At 37.2% G+C, this 13,225-nt stretch overlaps 1 protein-coding gene across 1 annotated transcript in view; it reads right to left on the bottom strand.

Annotated features, from left to right (window-relative positions):
• Window positions 1-13,225, bottom strand: part of OVCH1 (ovochymase 1) — a 132,830-nt gene that overhangs the window by 82,755 nt on the left and 36,850 nt on the right. Inside the window, exons 14-18 of the mRNA XM_042781292.1 lie at window positions 12,854-12,982; window positions 10,283-10,357; window positions 9,076-9,256; window positions 2,685-2,757; window positions 2,059-2,254 (exon numbers count right to left, since the gene is read on the bottom strand). Of these exons, the coding sequence (XP_042637226.1) occupies window positions 2,059-2,254; window positions 2,685-2,757; window positions 9,076-9,256; window positions 10,283-10,357; window positions 12,854-12,982 (654 nt within the window). The remainder of the gene's footprint in view (window positions 1-2,058; window positions 2,255-2,684; window positions 2,758-9,075; window positions 9,257-10,282; window positions 10,358-12,853; window positions 12,983-13,225) is intronic.

The raw sequence follows: 13,225 nt of genomic DNA, 5'->3' as shown, positions 1-13,225 counted from the left end.
AATGAAGTGTGCATCTTCAGAAAGCAGAACAAGCTTGGTGTTTTCCAGAGAAAGAAAAGTGGCTACCGTGGCTGAAGGTTAGTTAATAAGGAGACAAAAGAAGAAAATGAGACCGGAGAGTTAAGTCAAATCACACAGAGCTTTCGAGCCAGGATCAACAGTTCAGATTTTACTCTAAATATAGTTGAAAAGCTATTTAAGGATTTAACCCAAAATTAATGTTAGATCCTAGCTTTGATGTTTATTAGCCATCAGACTTTATCAAGTTTCTTAAATCTTTAGGCTGTAACCTCTTCATCTGCAAAATGAGGATGACAAGAATACCTTTATAAAGTAGCTGTGGAGATTTTATGAAAGTGCCACTTGGCTGCAGACAGCACATATGAATGCTTTGAGTAGGAAAAGAAAAATTCCTTTCTTCTTCAAACTCATCGATTACAAATAAATGACATAGAAACAGAAAAAAAAATATGCTAAGAAAAAAACCTTGTATACTTAAAGCAAAGGAAAAAAAAAAAAAATCAGCCCATTCAGAGCTTGTATTTTACTGGGGCTTTAAGAATAGTGTAATGTTCTTACACCAGACTTCGTGTCGAACTTCAGGGGAAGAGGAAAGAATCAAGACCAGCACAAAGCTGATTATTGTGGGGTGAAGGTCAGACATACCTCCACTCTCCAACCACTGTTTTTTTTTTGTTGTTTGTTTTTTTAACCAATTCTGACATCAGTCATCCCTCCTGTGGCACTTTCCTCTTCTCTGCTGGGTTTGATAATTCATTGCAGTGGTTACACAGAGCTCACAGAACATACTCAAGGTCATGGGGTTTATTAGGGAAGTAACAGGTTACAATTCAGGGTCAAGATCAACTTAGAAGTAACAGGAACTCAGGAATGATACAGTTTATCAATCAGGATGGTTTCTAACCAAGACAGCTCTTTAGCCGGGGCCTACTGCTGCAGGTCTCTTCTCCTCAGCTCTTTAGCTCTGCCCATGAGTGCCCAGAGGCACGTCACTCAGCCAGGAAGCCTCCTCTCCAAAGACACTCAGCTCTCTTGTTCTGTGGGTAAGCAAGCCCACTGCAGCTGCCTTGCTCTGGGAAGCCCACTGCAGCAATCTCCTGCTGGTTTCCTGTTCTCGCCACTTGTACCATCTTACACCACCTGTCTCTGGTATTGCAGCTCTGTCTTCTAAATCTAGGATGTTCTTAGTACAAGGACTCCAGGTCCAAGGAATGCACTCTGCTCCCAGCTCTTCTCAATAGTAATGAGGCCACTTTCAACCTCTGTGGTATTGGCTCTTAAGCCTAGCAGGATGGCAAAACTGAGGAATCCCTGAGAGGAGGCCAGTACCTTATTGGCATAGCAACTGACCAGTCCCTGAGAGGGTTTTATACATTTTTTTCATACTAAACTGTGGACTACACAGTTTAGAAAGATTGTGGCTTGGCAAATCCTTGTGGCAGAACTACAAACCCCGGGCCAGAGAGCCATATATAAAGAGAAATCTGTTACACTGTAAATGGTATTATTTCATCTTGGGTTGGCCAACTACAACCAGTGAGCCAATTCCAGGCCCCTACCCTCCTGATTATTTTTGTAAAAACTCTGAGTTAAGAACAAATTGTACATTTTTAAATGGTAGGAAAAAAAATTCAAAAGAAGAATAATATTTTGTCACATTATATGATATTTAAATTTTTACAAATGGTCTACAGTTGTTTTGCACTACAAAGGTGAAGTTGAAAAATTATGACAGAGACCTTATGGCCTGCAAAGCCTAAAATATTTATTATCTGATCCTTTTTAGAAAAGTTTTCTGACCCCTGATAGTCTAGCCACAATCTAAGTCACTCTGAAGGAAAAATGTGACAGTTCATTTTCTAATCACTTGCTGAGCTAATACAGACAAAAAACAAAACAAAAACAATAAAACACATGGATTCTACTTTTCAGAATGAAGAAGGGTTAAACCAGATACTCCTTTATATTACTGCCCTGACATACTTCAAAAAATAACTAGTCGTTGCAATAATCTTTACATTAAAGTAAAATGTTTACCTTCGCTAATGCTTCCCCACCCAGTCACAGCACAGATCTCTGAGGAAAGCAGAGGCTCCATCCTCTCTGGGAGGCATACTGGCCTCACTACTGCATTATATTCCAGAGGAGAGTTCAGCTGTATTAGGGCAATGTCAGAGTCATAGTTCAGCATGTCAAAGTCTTCGTGCCCCACAATGAATTTTGCCCTTCTCACCTGTATCAATGGCAAGCAAGAGAATCTCAACATAAAGAGTCATTCAAAGAGTCATGCTACTTCTCTCTACATGATGATCCAAAATATGTCTTAAATCTCTATTTCATTTCCATACACTAGCAGTGAAGATGACTTTGCATTGACATGTTTATACTTTGCGGGAAGACATGAACCACCTTCTTAGATGGTCTTGGAGAGACAAAACTATGTGGACTTCTACAAATGGACTTGAATTCGGAATTCTTGACTTCTTTCATCTAATATTCAAATTAAATTGTGACCTCAAATTTACCTTTAATTGTAGGTATAAATGATAAATGAAAAGAGTACTAGGTGATTAATAACTAATATATTTTAGCTCAGGTTACTCTCTAGCACATGACAACATTCAGAGCCCAAGGAGAATGACCTTGAAAAAAATTATTCTCACCTGCTCAGTCGATTCTTTCAGGGTCCTGTCATGGTCCCCAGCAATGATAGTCCAGTAGAATGGATTATTTTTCCTGGAAGAAGAATAACAATTAGAGTTAGATATGAAAACATTTTTTCATCTTTTGGTTTAACTATCTGGCACTACCAAAATGTATTATTCAGTTCTACCAGGTGCCACCACTCCCCTGTCCTGTGTGATCTTCTGTGTACTAAGGTAACCACACCACATCTCCTGCTCCACCTGAGGAGTCATTCTTAATTGTGTATCTTTCCCCCTTCTTTTGACCTCTGTGTCATTGGAGCTGATACCAAAAATCACCAAAGACTGTATTTGAGCTGAGGAGGAAAAAAAAAATCACAGCTAATTTTAATTTTATAGTGATATTAAAAACACATGAAAAAATTACATTCATAACGAGGAAGTTTATGGTCTGTGTTTTTATACACACACACACATACACACACAGATGTTATTTCCCAGGAATACATCCCAAGTTATTATTTTTTATCAAATCACCAGAATTGATGAAACTGGGGTTAAAAAGAACTTAAGACCTGTTGTTCATTAGTTCTGACCCATGGCAACCCCATATTTTAGAGAACAACTATGCTCCATAGGGTTTTCAATGGCTGTGATCTTGAAAGATGACAGTCAGGCCTTTCTTCTGAAGTGCCTCTGACTGGACATGAACCACCAACTTTTCAGTTATAACCAAATGTTTAACGGTTTTTACCTTCAAAAATAGGCAAAATTCACCTATGATATTATAAGTCAGGGCACTGATTACTTTTAGGAGGGTAATGATTGGAAGATGTGGGAGGTGCAGTACTGGGTATTGGTAATAATTTGCTCTCTTGACCTGGTGTTGATTACATGTGTCTAATTATTAAAATTCTTCTAATTGTATACTTAAAATTTACAAACTTTTCTTTAATATTAAAAAAAGAACTTTAATCAGTATCCATTTATTTGCCAAATCAAGATATCTTACTGAAAAAATATCGATGGAAGGAATATTTAACTGTCACCAATGTACTGTCACTTCAGTTTAGAGATTTATTCTTCCATTTTCAAAAATTGTTATATCAAGAAAAGTGAAGTTATTGAAATTATTTTTTCATTACATTTTATTCAAAGAAGTTTCTTAATACATGTAGCTATCTCCTCTCTAGCCATATTCATGCTCATTTCAGTTCCTTACATGATGACTTATTCATGTTTTCAATATGCTTTTATTAAGTGCTTGGCAAGTACCTTGCAGATGGTAAGAAATCCATAATGTTAGTAGCCATTATCATTGTTGTCATCTGTTATGCACTCTCATGTAAATATTAAGTTCTATTTTCAAAGCACCCATTAAATTACTTTGCAGCAAAGACAATATTATTTATTAAAGCCACTCCTAGTTCTTTATAGAGAAAATAGTACATGTAATAAAGTAATAGAAATCATGGTATAGAGTTGATAATGTAGAGCATAATCTCTAGTGAAGTTTTATGTGCACAGTCATGAAAGCATTCTTTAATTTGGTGAAGAATGAAAGCATCTTTCAGTTTGGAGCACATGACAACAGGACTATCTATGTGAGTCAACAAAAGCCTGAGATTTTTCCTAGTGTTAACTGGGTAATGGTTCAAGTACCAATAGATGAATTTGAATTTCTCTACTTCTTCCCACTTGCCCATGAACAAATTTCATCTCTTATATTCTTAGGATCTCTCATCCTCAGTTCAGACAATGAGATGTCACTTACTGCTATGGGAGAAGAAAAGAGTCACCATGGAATTAGAGAAAGAAAGTGGCTGCAATAGAAAAGGTTGTTGATAAAAGGCAGAAACCTTCCAATGTGTAACTGCCAAGTGAGTTTAGTCCCCTAAAGTAAGTTAAAAATTTCACTTGTGCATGAAGGCAAGTATGGAGTTAGCAAGAGAACACCAGGTTTTCCCTAACTGTCCCTGGACTAATATCAACATAACCTGGAAACCTGTTAGAGATTCAAATTCTCAGGCCCCACTCCAGAGTCACTGAATCAGAAACTTCCCAGATGATTCTGGTGTACACTAAAGTTTGAGGTCTAACTAAAGAGAGTTAGTGTCATGGAAGCTACATAGAAGGTGGTATAATATTGTTCTGTTAGTTCTCCTTATTATTGTGTCTTCAGAGCACTACCCATCAATGTCAGTCAGCAGAAATTATGTCTGTTTTGGCTCCTGGACTTGGCATATCTCCCCAACTGGCTTCTCCCACATGACAAACTACCCTTTTTCAATGGATTTGGATATTTGGAAGGAGCCCTGGTGGTACAATGGTTAAAGTACTAAGCTGCTAAGTATAAGTTCAGTGGTTCAAATTTACCAGCCACTCCATGAGAGAAAGATGTGGGAGTCTCCTTCCATAAAGATTTACTGCCTTGGTAACCCTATTGGGCAGTTCTACTCTGCCCAATAAGGTCACTATTAGTTGGAATTGACTCAGTGGTCATGGGTTTTGGTTTTGATTGACTATTTGGAAGCCCCCTTCAATGGAGAGTGGACTCCTGGATGTCTATAAAGTTGATGAAGAGGAGGCAAGAAGAAAAGGTGTCCATGAAGGAATCAGCTATAAAGTTCCAACAAAGGCAGGCCACGTGTATAACATATCACTTTAGTTATACCAGCACATCTAGTGTAAACTCTTCCAATGTCAATATCCATGTATTCCAAGGATTAGCCTCAACCATTTCTCTGTTCACATAAATTAGACAACTACTAAGAGTTTTAAAAATTATGAGTGAGGTACACACACATTTTCTATATCAGTGCAAATATAAGACATGATGTTAAGTCAAACAGTTATAAAACAATGAATGGTATATACAAATATAAAATAATTTATATTGGCTTAAATATTAACACAAAATTAGGTAATTTTAAAAATTCTTAACATGTAGAGAGAAAGAATGGTTTAGAAAAATGGATAGGGTAAGCTTGGATTTAACTTGATCACTTTCTCTAGGTGTCTTTTCCCAAAGTATTTATATTTAAATATATTTTTAAAAAAGAAATCAGTCATTGATGAAATTGAATATAGATTTTATTTTTGTTAATGTCAATGGATCACTAACATTTATAGTTAATTGTATTTACCAATCGGAATTTGACTCATCCAATTAAATACCCACTTAGAGAAGAATGGTTTTGCTGTGTTCTGTATCTTGCTTCAAGGTGTCAAGACCCAGCATATAAGTTTAATAGGCCACACTATTTGACAAGGGAATCTGCCAAAGCTTCTTTTGTATCTCTGATCCCTATACTATTATCTGCCTTTTCCCTTACAGTAATTTCACTAATTAATCAACTCATCAAAACTTCCTTTACATGGTACATAAAAATGCACTTTGACAGAATTCTTATTAAATAGGTTTTTAATAAACCCTTTACACATAATCCTGGGTCACTATATACCCTTATTGTCTAGGGCCAGTTACCTAACAATTAGGGACTGAACCTACAGAGTTATTCAGTGCCCAGCTCCCAGGAAGTTCACACAAGTTAGTCAATCCCACCCTACTTGCCTCCTCTTATAATTTCAGCTTGTTGTTACCTTGTGCCTAGGTGTAACCTCGTGTGGCCCTGCATCATGACAAGGGGGAAAGGCTAGAATGAACAATGTGTTACTGGACTATAGTTGGAAACATCAGTATAACTTAATATTTAGCTTAATATAGATACACATGGATGCATAATTACAGACATGTTTGTATACAGTACAATGGATTAGCATATTTATCTGTATTTTCCAGCTGTCAGCTGAAAGAGCTTGGAAGCAATGACACAATGAGTATGCCCTGCACCCAGATACAGGTTTCTAATACCATTTCTAATAAAAGGAATAAGAGCTTTTTGGAGAAATGGCTGATTCTAGAACTGGGGCAGAGAATATACAAGGTGAACCCAGATCATCTTGTTGTTGTTGTTATATGCTGTTGAGTTGGACCCTACTCATAGTGACCCCTCCTTGGGTTTCCAAGGCACTATCACTATGGAAGTAGACATCTTATACTATCACAAAAGGATGATGGCATGGCAAAGGATACAGGAGTCAACCTGAAAGAGCTTTCAATGGCCAAAGTGCCCAATGAGCAGCAATATAAATAATTCAGTATTAGATTATAACCCAAAACAAAATAAATATCTGAATCCATACTGATATAACAGATGTTTCATAAATAAACATGGAAGGAGAGACAAATCTCATATACATAAGAATTCTAAATAATTTATGTAGATATTCCCCCCTCAGAGAGTGGAGCTTAACTTCTTATCCCTTGGGTATGGGCTGCACTTAGGCTTGCTTCCAATGAGTAGACTATGGAAAGTGGTAAGAAATAACTTTACAAAGGAGAAATATGGCAAACACTACCAAAGCCAGGTAATCAAGATTAACATGAACAGTGATAAAATGCAATACCATTTTCTTAAAATGCAGTCTTGACATAGTTCTCAGGTCCTGGTTGGAGGCAGGTCCATTCTCCTTTTTGGGCAGCCGATTAAGGTTACACTCCAATCACACCCTTTACACACACTCCTGGGTCACTATATACCCTAATTGTCTAGGACCAGTTACCTAACAGCTAGGGACTGAGCCTACAGAATTATTCAGTGCCCAGCTCCCAGGAAGTTCACACAAGTTAGTCAATCCCACCCTACTTGCCTCCTCTTATAATTTCAGCTCGTTGTTACCTTGTGCCTAGGTGTAACCTCGTGTGGCCCTGTATCATGATGTGCTATGTCTCCCTGTCTCTGGGAACTGTGAGTTTAATAGACCTGGTTAGTTTTCAAGGTCTGACTCCTCTTACATGTGTAGCACCAGACTTACCATGCTACAAATTTGTTAAAGCATAAGTCATGTTGACAGCATGCCCCTTTGATATCATGTAATGAGAACGGCACTTTATTTCTGTGGTTTTCTTCCTGAAAATCCATAACCTCAATATATTCATGAGAAAAATACCACACAAACCAAAATTGAAGGATATGCTGCAAAATACCTGACCAGTACATCTCAAGATCATTAAATACAAAGATAGTCTAAGAAACAAGAAACTATCACAAACTAGAGGAGCCTAAAGAGAAATAATTATTAAATGAAATGTGGTATCCTAGAAGGCAGAAAGAATAGCAACTACAACGACCTTGAGATAGGAACTGAGAAAGTCTAAGGAACAGAAAGGCTATGGGGTTGACCTACTGTGAGCAAGCAGGGAAGTGGTCAGCATGTGGTCAGAGTGTAGGGGTAGTTCTCTACCCTGACTGCACATTTGAATCATCTGGTTTTTTCTTTTTAAATACAGGTATCCTGAACCTACCCTTACATGATTAATGGTTTAATTTATGTAACATGTTGTGAAGGAAAAAGGCAAGTCACAGAAGCATAGAAACTCAATTCTATTTACATAACTGTGAAGATCAAGCAAAAGCCAACAATGTTTTTCAGGGATACATTTTTTTTTTTTTAAAGCAAAGAAATTATTAATACAAAACTTAGGACAGCATTTACCTGTTGAGAGGGGCATAAAAGAGTCTTGAAAGGTAAGTGTAAAGTTCCTTCCAAACTGAGTATAGGGACACAAATATGCATTTTATTACTATTCTTTAAGCTACATATATATTGGGTGCACTGTTTCATACCATGGAATAGTTCACAATTTTAAAACATTAAAAAAATTAACTAAAATTTCAGTTTACTAATAGTCTACTTTTCAAAGGACAGATTGTCCCATTGTGCTTTCTGCTAATGTGAACCATATTTTAACAGGAACAATGCAAAACTAATCCAGAGGATGGTACATGGCATGGTATCACATCTGGAATTACTAAAAAACAACACAGGAACTATGGCATTTAGCTTAAAGATTAAATTAAAGGACAAAGTGAGAGAGGTCTTCAAATATATAAAAGATTGCTATATGAAAGAATCCTCGGAAGGAAGATGGGGCAATCTACTTCCGTAGTGATACTGCCTCGGAAACCCAAAGGGGGGTCATGAGTCGGGTCCCACTTGATGGCACATAACAACAACAACAACATGTGAAAGAATAGACTTGTTTGTTTGCTGGAACTACAGTAAATTTAGACCTGTAAGTTTCTGTCATAGGGAAGCATATTTTTGGCTCAACATAATGGTCAGGTCTCCATAAATGGAATGAGCAATTTCAAGATTTGATGAACTTTCCCCTCACTGACCTTGCTTATGCAGAGGCTAGATAGATAAGCAAAAGAAACACAGAAGGAAAAATTCCTGCTTTATAACTGGTCTGGAGAATCTTAGAATCTGGGCATTTATGCTGTGTCACAGGCATTGTGTATAAACACATGTTAGCAGTAGATCAGTAATTAGTTCTACTCACAAATGCACACAATGGGCTGCAGTCAGAATCCAAAATGGGTTGATGATGACACCTTCACACTGGTGATCTCCTAGAAACCTCAAACCCACCTGCCATGGCCAACAGTGAGGGCAGGCTTCTTCCCCTCCCATAATTCTTCTGGAATGCCACTGGAGACTAAATGGAGGGATACCACAGACATCTACGGCAAAGAAGAGGGCACTAATGATCTATGCAGCTAAAATAATTCAGAATACTCATTCTGCAAAAGCTTTCCAAAGCCTACAGTACTCATTCTCTAACACCAGATGGGCTTTATAAAGGTATAGATTCCCAAGATCTACCTCTGAGTAGTAATGTGGTTTTAAAAAGCTACCCAGTGACTTTGATAGGCAATGAGCTTTTAGGTACTGACCTAAAGAATAATAGTCATATATTCATTTGACAAATACTTAGTGTTTGCTATTGTCCAGTTATATTGGTGAATGCAACAGACAAAAATCCTGGCCATTTTCTAGCTTAAATTCTACTAGGAAAATTTCAAGTTTGTTAGCAGAGAGCATAGAAGGTGTTTCAACATATGGCCTCACTTTATCTCTTATGCTCAATGTACGAAATTGTTCACCAATCCTCAAACATGCCAAATTTGCTCAGGCATCCAAGAATTTGCAAATGTCATTCTCTTGTCTGGAATATCACTGAGAGTCAGCTCAGGGGCTCACTCCTTCACAAACCCTGATGTGAGTCCAGACAACCTTCTATTATAGCCAATCAACTAGAAAACACTCAAAACCTGCGTGTAGGGTAATGAAAGATTGTAATGCTTAACCAGATGTGTTAGATAATTGAGAAGTTAAAAGATGCCAGTGGGAGTTAAAAAACAAAACAAAACTTTGTTTTCCCCTTTGCCCTATAAGGTATACTCATTAAATACAGAGTCTAGTAAGATATTTTCAAAATATACAAGATAGTTTATACAAGAATAGGTGAGGGCAAAGGATTGCTCTCTGTATACCTTTGTTCCTGTAATAAAGATTATTTCTTCCTTCCTTTTTGAAATAGTCTATATGCAAACCCCAAAAAAGGATTTTGGAAGTTTATTGGAGACAAATGTATAACTCATTGTTCTTCTTCATTATAGACTTATGTCACTGCAAGATAAGACTTTTCAAAAGGGACATCTAGTTAAAGAAGAAAGGAGATTAAACAGATCTGGTCATCAACTCACCATATGGAATAGCTCTTGCAGGAGGTACAGGTTTAGTTTTGGGAGGCAATGTTGATCCAGTTTTATTTAAAGAGTCTATAAAGGCAAATTAATTTTTAATTTATAGTAGACTAGCTGACTCTACTTGCTTACAATCTACAGTCATAAAATCACTGTAATGTTGATCTTACTCACACTACTTTTCATATGTTAACTGCCAGATCCCATGAAAGTGATTTCTTATAGATCTCTGAATATCACTGTTACATCTGACTCTTAAGCACGTCCATGACACCACCCTCTCAATATGTCTAATGTCCATCCTTTCTCAATCTGTTTTTTTTTTTTTTTTTTTCAAAAATCCTATTCTTCAACCTATAAGGCTAATTCACAAGGTACCATTCTTAAGGAATTTCTAGGGGGTGCAATGGTTAATGCACTTAATTATTAACTGAAAAGTTAGAAGTTCATTCAAGTCTACCCAGAGGCACCTCAGTAGAAAGATCTGTCTATCTACTTCTGAAAAATATGCCTTTGAAAACCCTGTGGAGCACAGTTCTATTCTGACACACACAGGGTCACCATGAGTCAGAATCAACTCAATAGCAATTGGTATAATGTTCTGAAGCTTATTTTTAATCATCTGCATGTAGACAACTTCCATATTTTTCTCTCTAATCAAAATCTCTTTTCTGAATTCTAGACCAAGTAGTGGTATATCTCTACCTGGATGTCCCAGAAGCATCAAAATTCACATGTGTCAAATGGAACCAACTGATCTTGATAGTTAATGTTGTCTTGTTCTGTTTCTCTAAATTAGTGGGTGGCTCCACCATCTACCTAGCCACTCAAGCTACAATCCTGAACACCATGCTGGACTTTTCCTTCTTCACAGACCCCTTCTCACTACATATCTAATCATGCAACATATTATTCTTATAATGATTTCCATACACACGCACATACGTATACACACACATACGTATACACACACACATACGTACATACACATACTCTCCTTGCACTGGGCAAATCTGCTGCTAAATGTTAAGAAGTTTTTTTTTTTTTTTTTTTTTTAATATATATGTTAAGAAGTAAACATGTCACTTTGAAGACTAAGGTGCACCTAACCCAAGCCATGGCGTTTTCAATTGCCTCATATGTGTGTGAAAACTGGACAATGAGTAAGGAAGAGCCAAGAGTTGATGCCTCTGAATTATGGTGTTGGCAAAGAATACTGAAAATATCATGGACTTCCAGAAGAAATGAACAAATGTGTCCTGGAAGAAGTACAGCTGGAATGCTCCTTGGATGTGAGAATGGTCAGACTTCATCTCACCTACTTTGGTTATGTTGTCAGAAGGGACCATTCCCTGGAGAAGGGTATCATGCTTGGTAAAGTGGACGGTGAGTGAAAAAGGGGAAGAACCTCAACAAGATGTATGGACACAGGGGCTACAATAATAGGCTCAAGTATAGCAAGGATTGTGAGGATAGCACACAATTAGGCAGTGTTTTGTTCTGTTGTACATTGGGTTGCTGTGAGTCAGAGCCAACTTGACAGCACTTAACAACAACTCCTTGTATGTAGTTTCACCCCAATCCTCCCTCCTCTACCACCTACATTACTCTGGAATCAGAGAGATCAAGGTTTCAATTCTAACTCCACCTCTTGCCAGCTGTGTGTCTTTGGGAAAGTTACGTAATCTTTCAAACTCAGTTCCTGTATCTGTGAACAGGGGAACACTGCTTGTAAGGAGGAATAAATGAGATAATACACAGGAAATGCTGAGTATATACTTTGTACATAGCAAGTGATCAATAAATGTTAGCTAGTTATTTCATTACTCTAGTACTTAAAATTTAATTTCCCTATCCATCACTATCTGATACTACTTTCTTCATCCTTTCCATTGTTTAAATAATACTGAATTATTTGTAGATTCTTTGCACATCATCCATTCTCTTTCACTAGGGTCTTTCTCTTGGTAAAGGAAAATTTACCCTCTAAATTGTCTCACTTACTGTCATTGAGTCAATTTTGGCTCATAGCAACCTTGATTGGGTTTCCAAGGCTGTAATGTTTACAGAAGCAGACCGGCTCACCTTTCTTCTGCGGAGTGGCTAGTGGGTTCAAACCACTGAACTTTTGGTTAGTAGCCAAATGCCTTAACCCTATATCACCAGAGCTTCTTCTAAAGTGTCTAGAAACCTACTAATCATTCAAAACCCTCTAACATCCCCCTAAACAGATCCAGACAATCTCATTTCTGAGTCATATCTCTATTTTTCACATGGTGCTTGAACCCTTTATGTACTAGTGAATGCAGTTTCTTGAGTACCATCTGAAGTGCTTGTTGAAACCCAGATTCCTGGGCCCCATCCCAGACCTATATAACTAATATCTTTGCAGATGGGCCCAAGAATCTGCATTTCTGTTATGACACCCAAATGATTCAAAGCTCCCTAAGTTTAGGAGATCATGACTAAATTATCTTCCCCATAACCTACTTCATAAGTAAAAGTCACTACTACAGAAATGTGTAGTAGTGAGTACACAAATGTGTACACAAGTAAGGACACAACACTCACCTGAGGGCAAAAAGGTGAATCTTGCCTTGAAGCCTCGGAAATTATTTTCACCATCACTTTTAAAATGTATCACCATCATGTTACTAGGACTGTATACTGGGATGGGATTCAAGATTCCACAAAGTTTAGCTGTAAAAGTTTTAGGGAAGTTTGACTTATAATTATCAAAAGTAAAAAAACCAAAAAGCAGAAGTAAAACATCATCCTTTTCTTTTTTAAAGAACTTTGGGTTTGTAGGCACATCCTTAAATCTTATGTGGAAAATTAGACACTAGTTTCAAGATAACGACATATGGTAATTTTATCTCATAGAAAAAGCTCTATAAATAAAGACTCATCTGGTTTCTAATGAGTTTCATGAGCTTTTTAAAT

This window comes from Orycteropus afer, unplaced genomic scaffold, assembly GCF_000298275.1.
Source record: "Orycteropus afer afer isolate SDZICR_OR568_19922 unplaced genomic scaffold, OryAfe1.0 scaffold00100, whole genome shotgun sequence".
NCBI classification, from domain to species: Eukaryota; Metazoa; Chordata; class Mammalia; order Tubulidentata; family Orycteropodidae; genus Orycteropus; species Orycteropus afer.
Note: the sequence above shows the minus strand (reverse complement) of the source record. Positions and strands in the feature narration are given on the sequence as shown.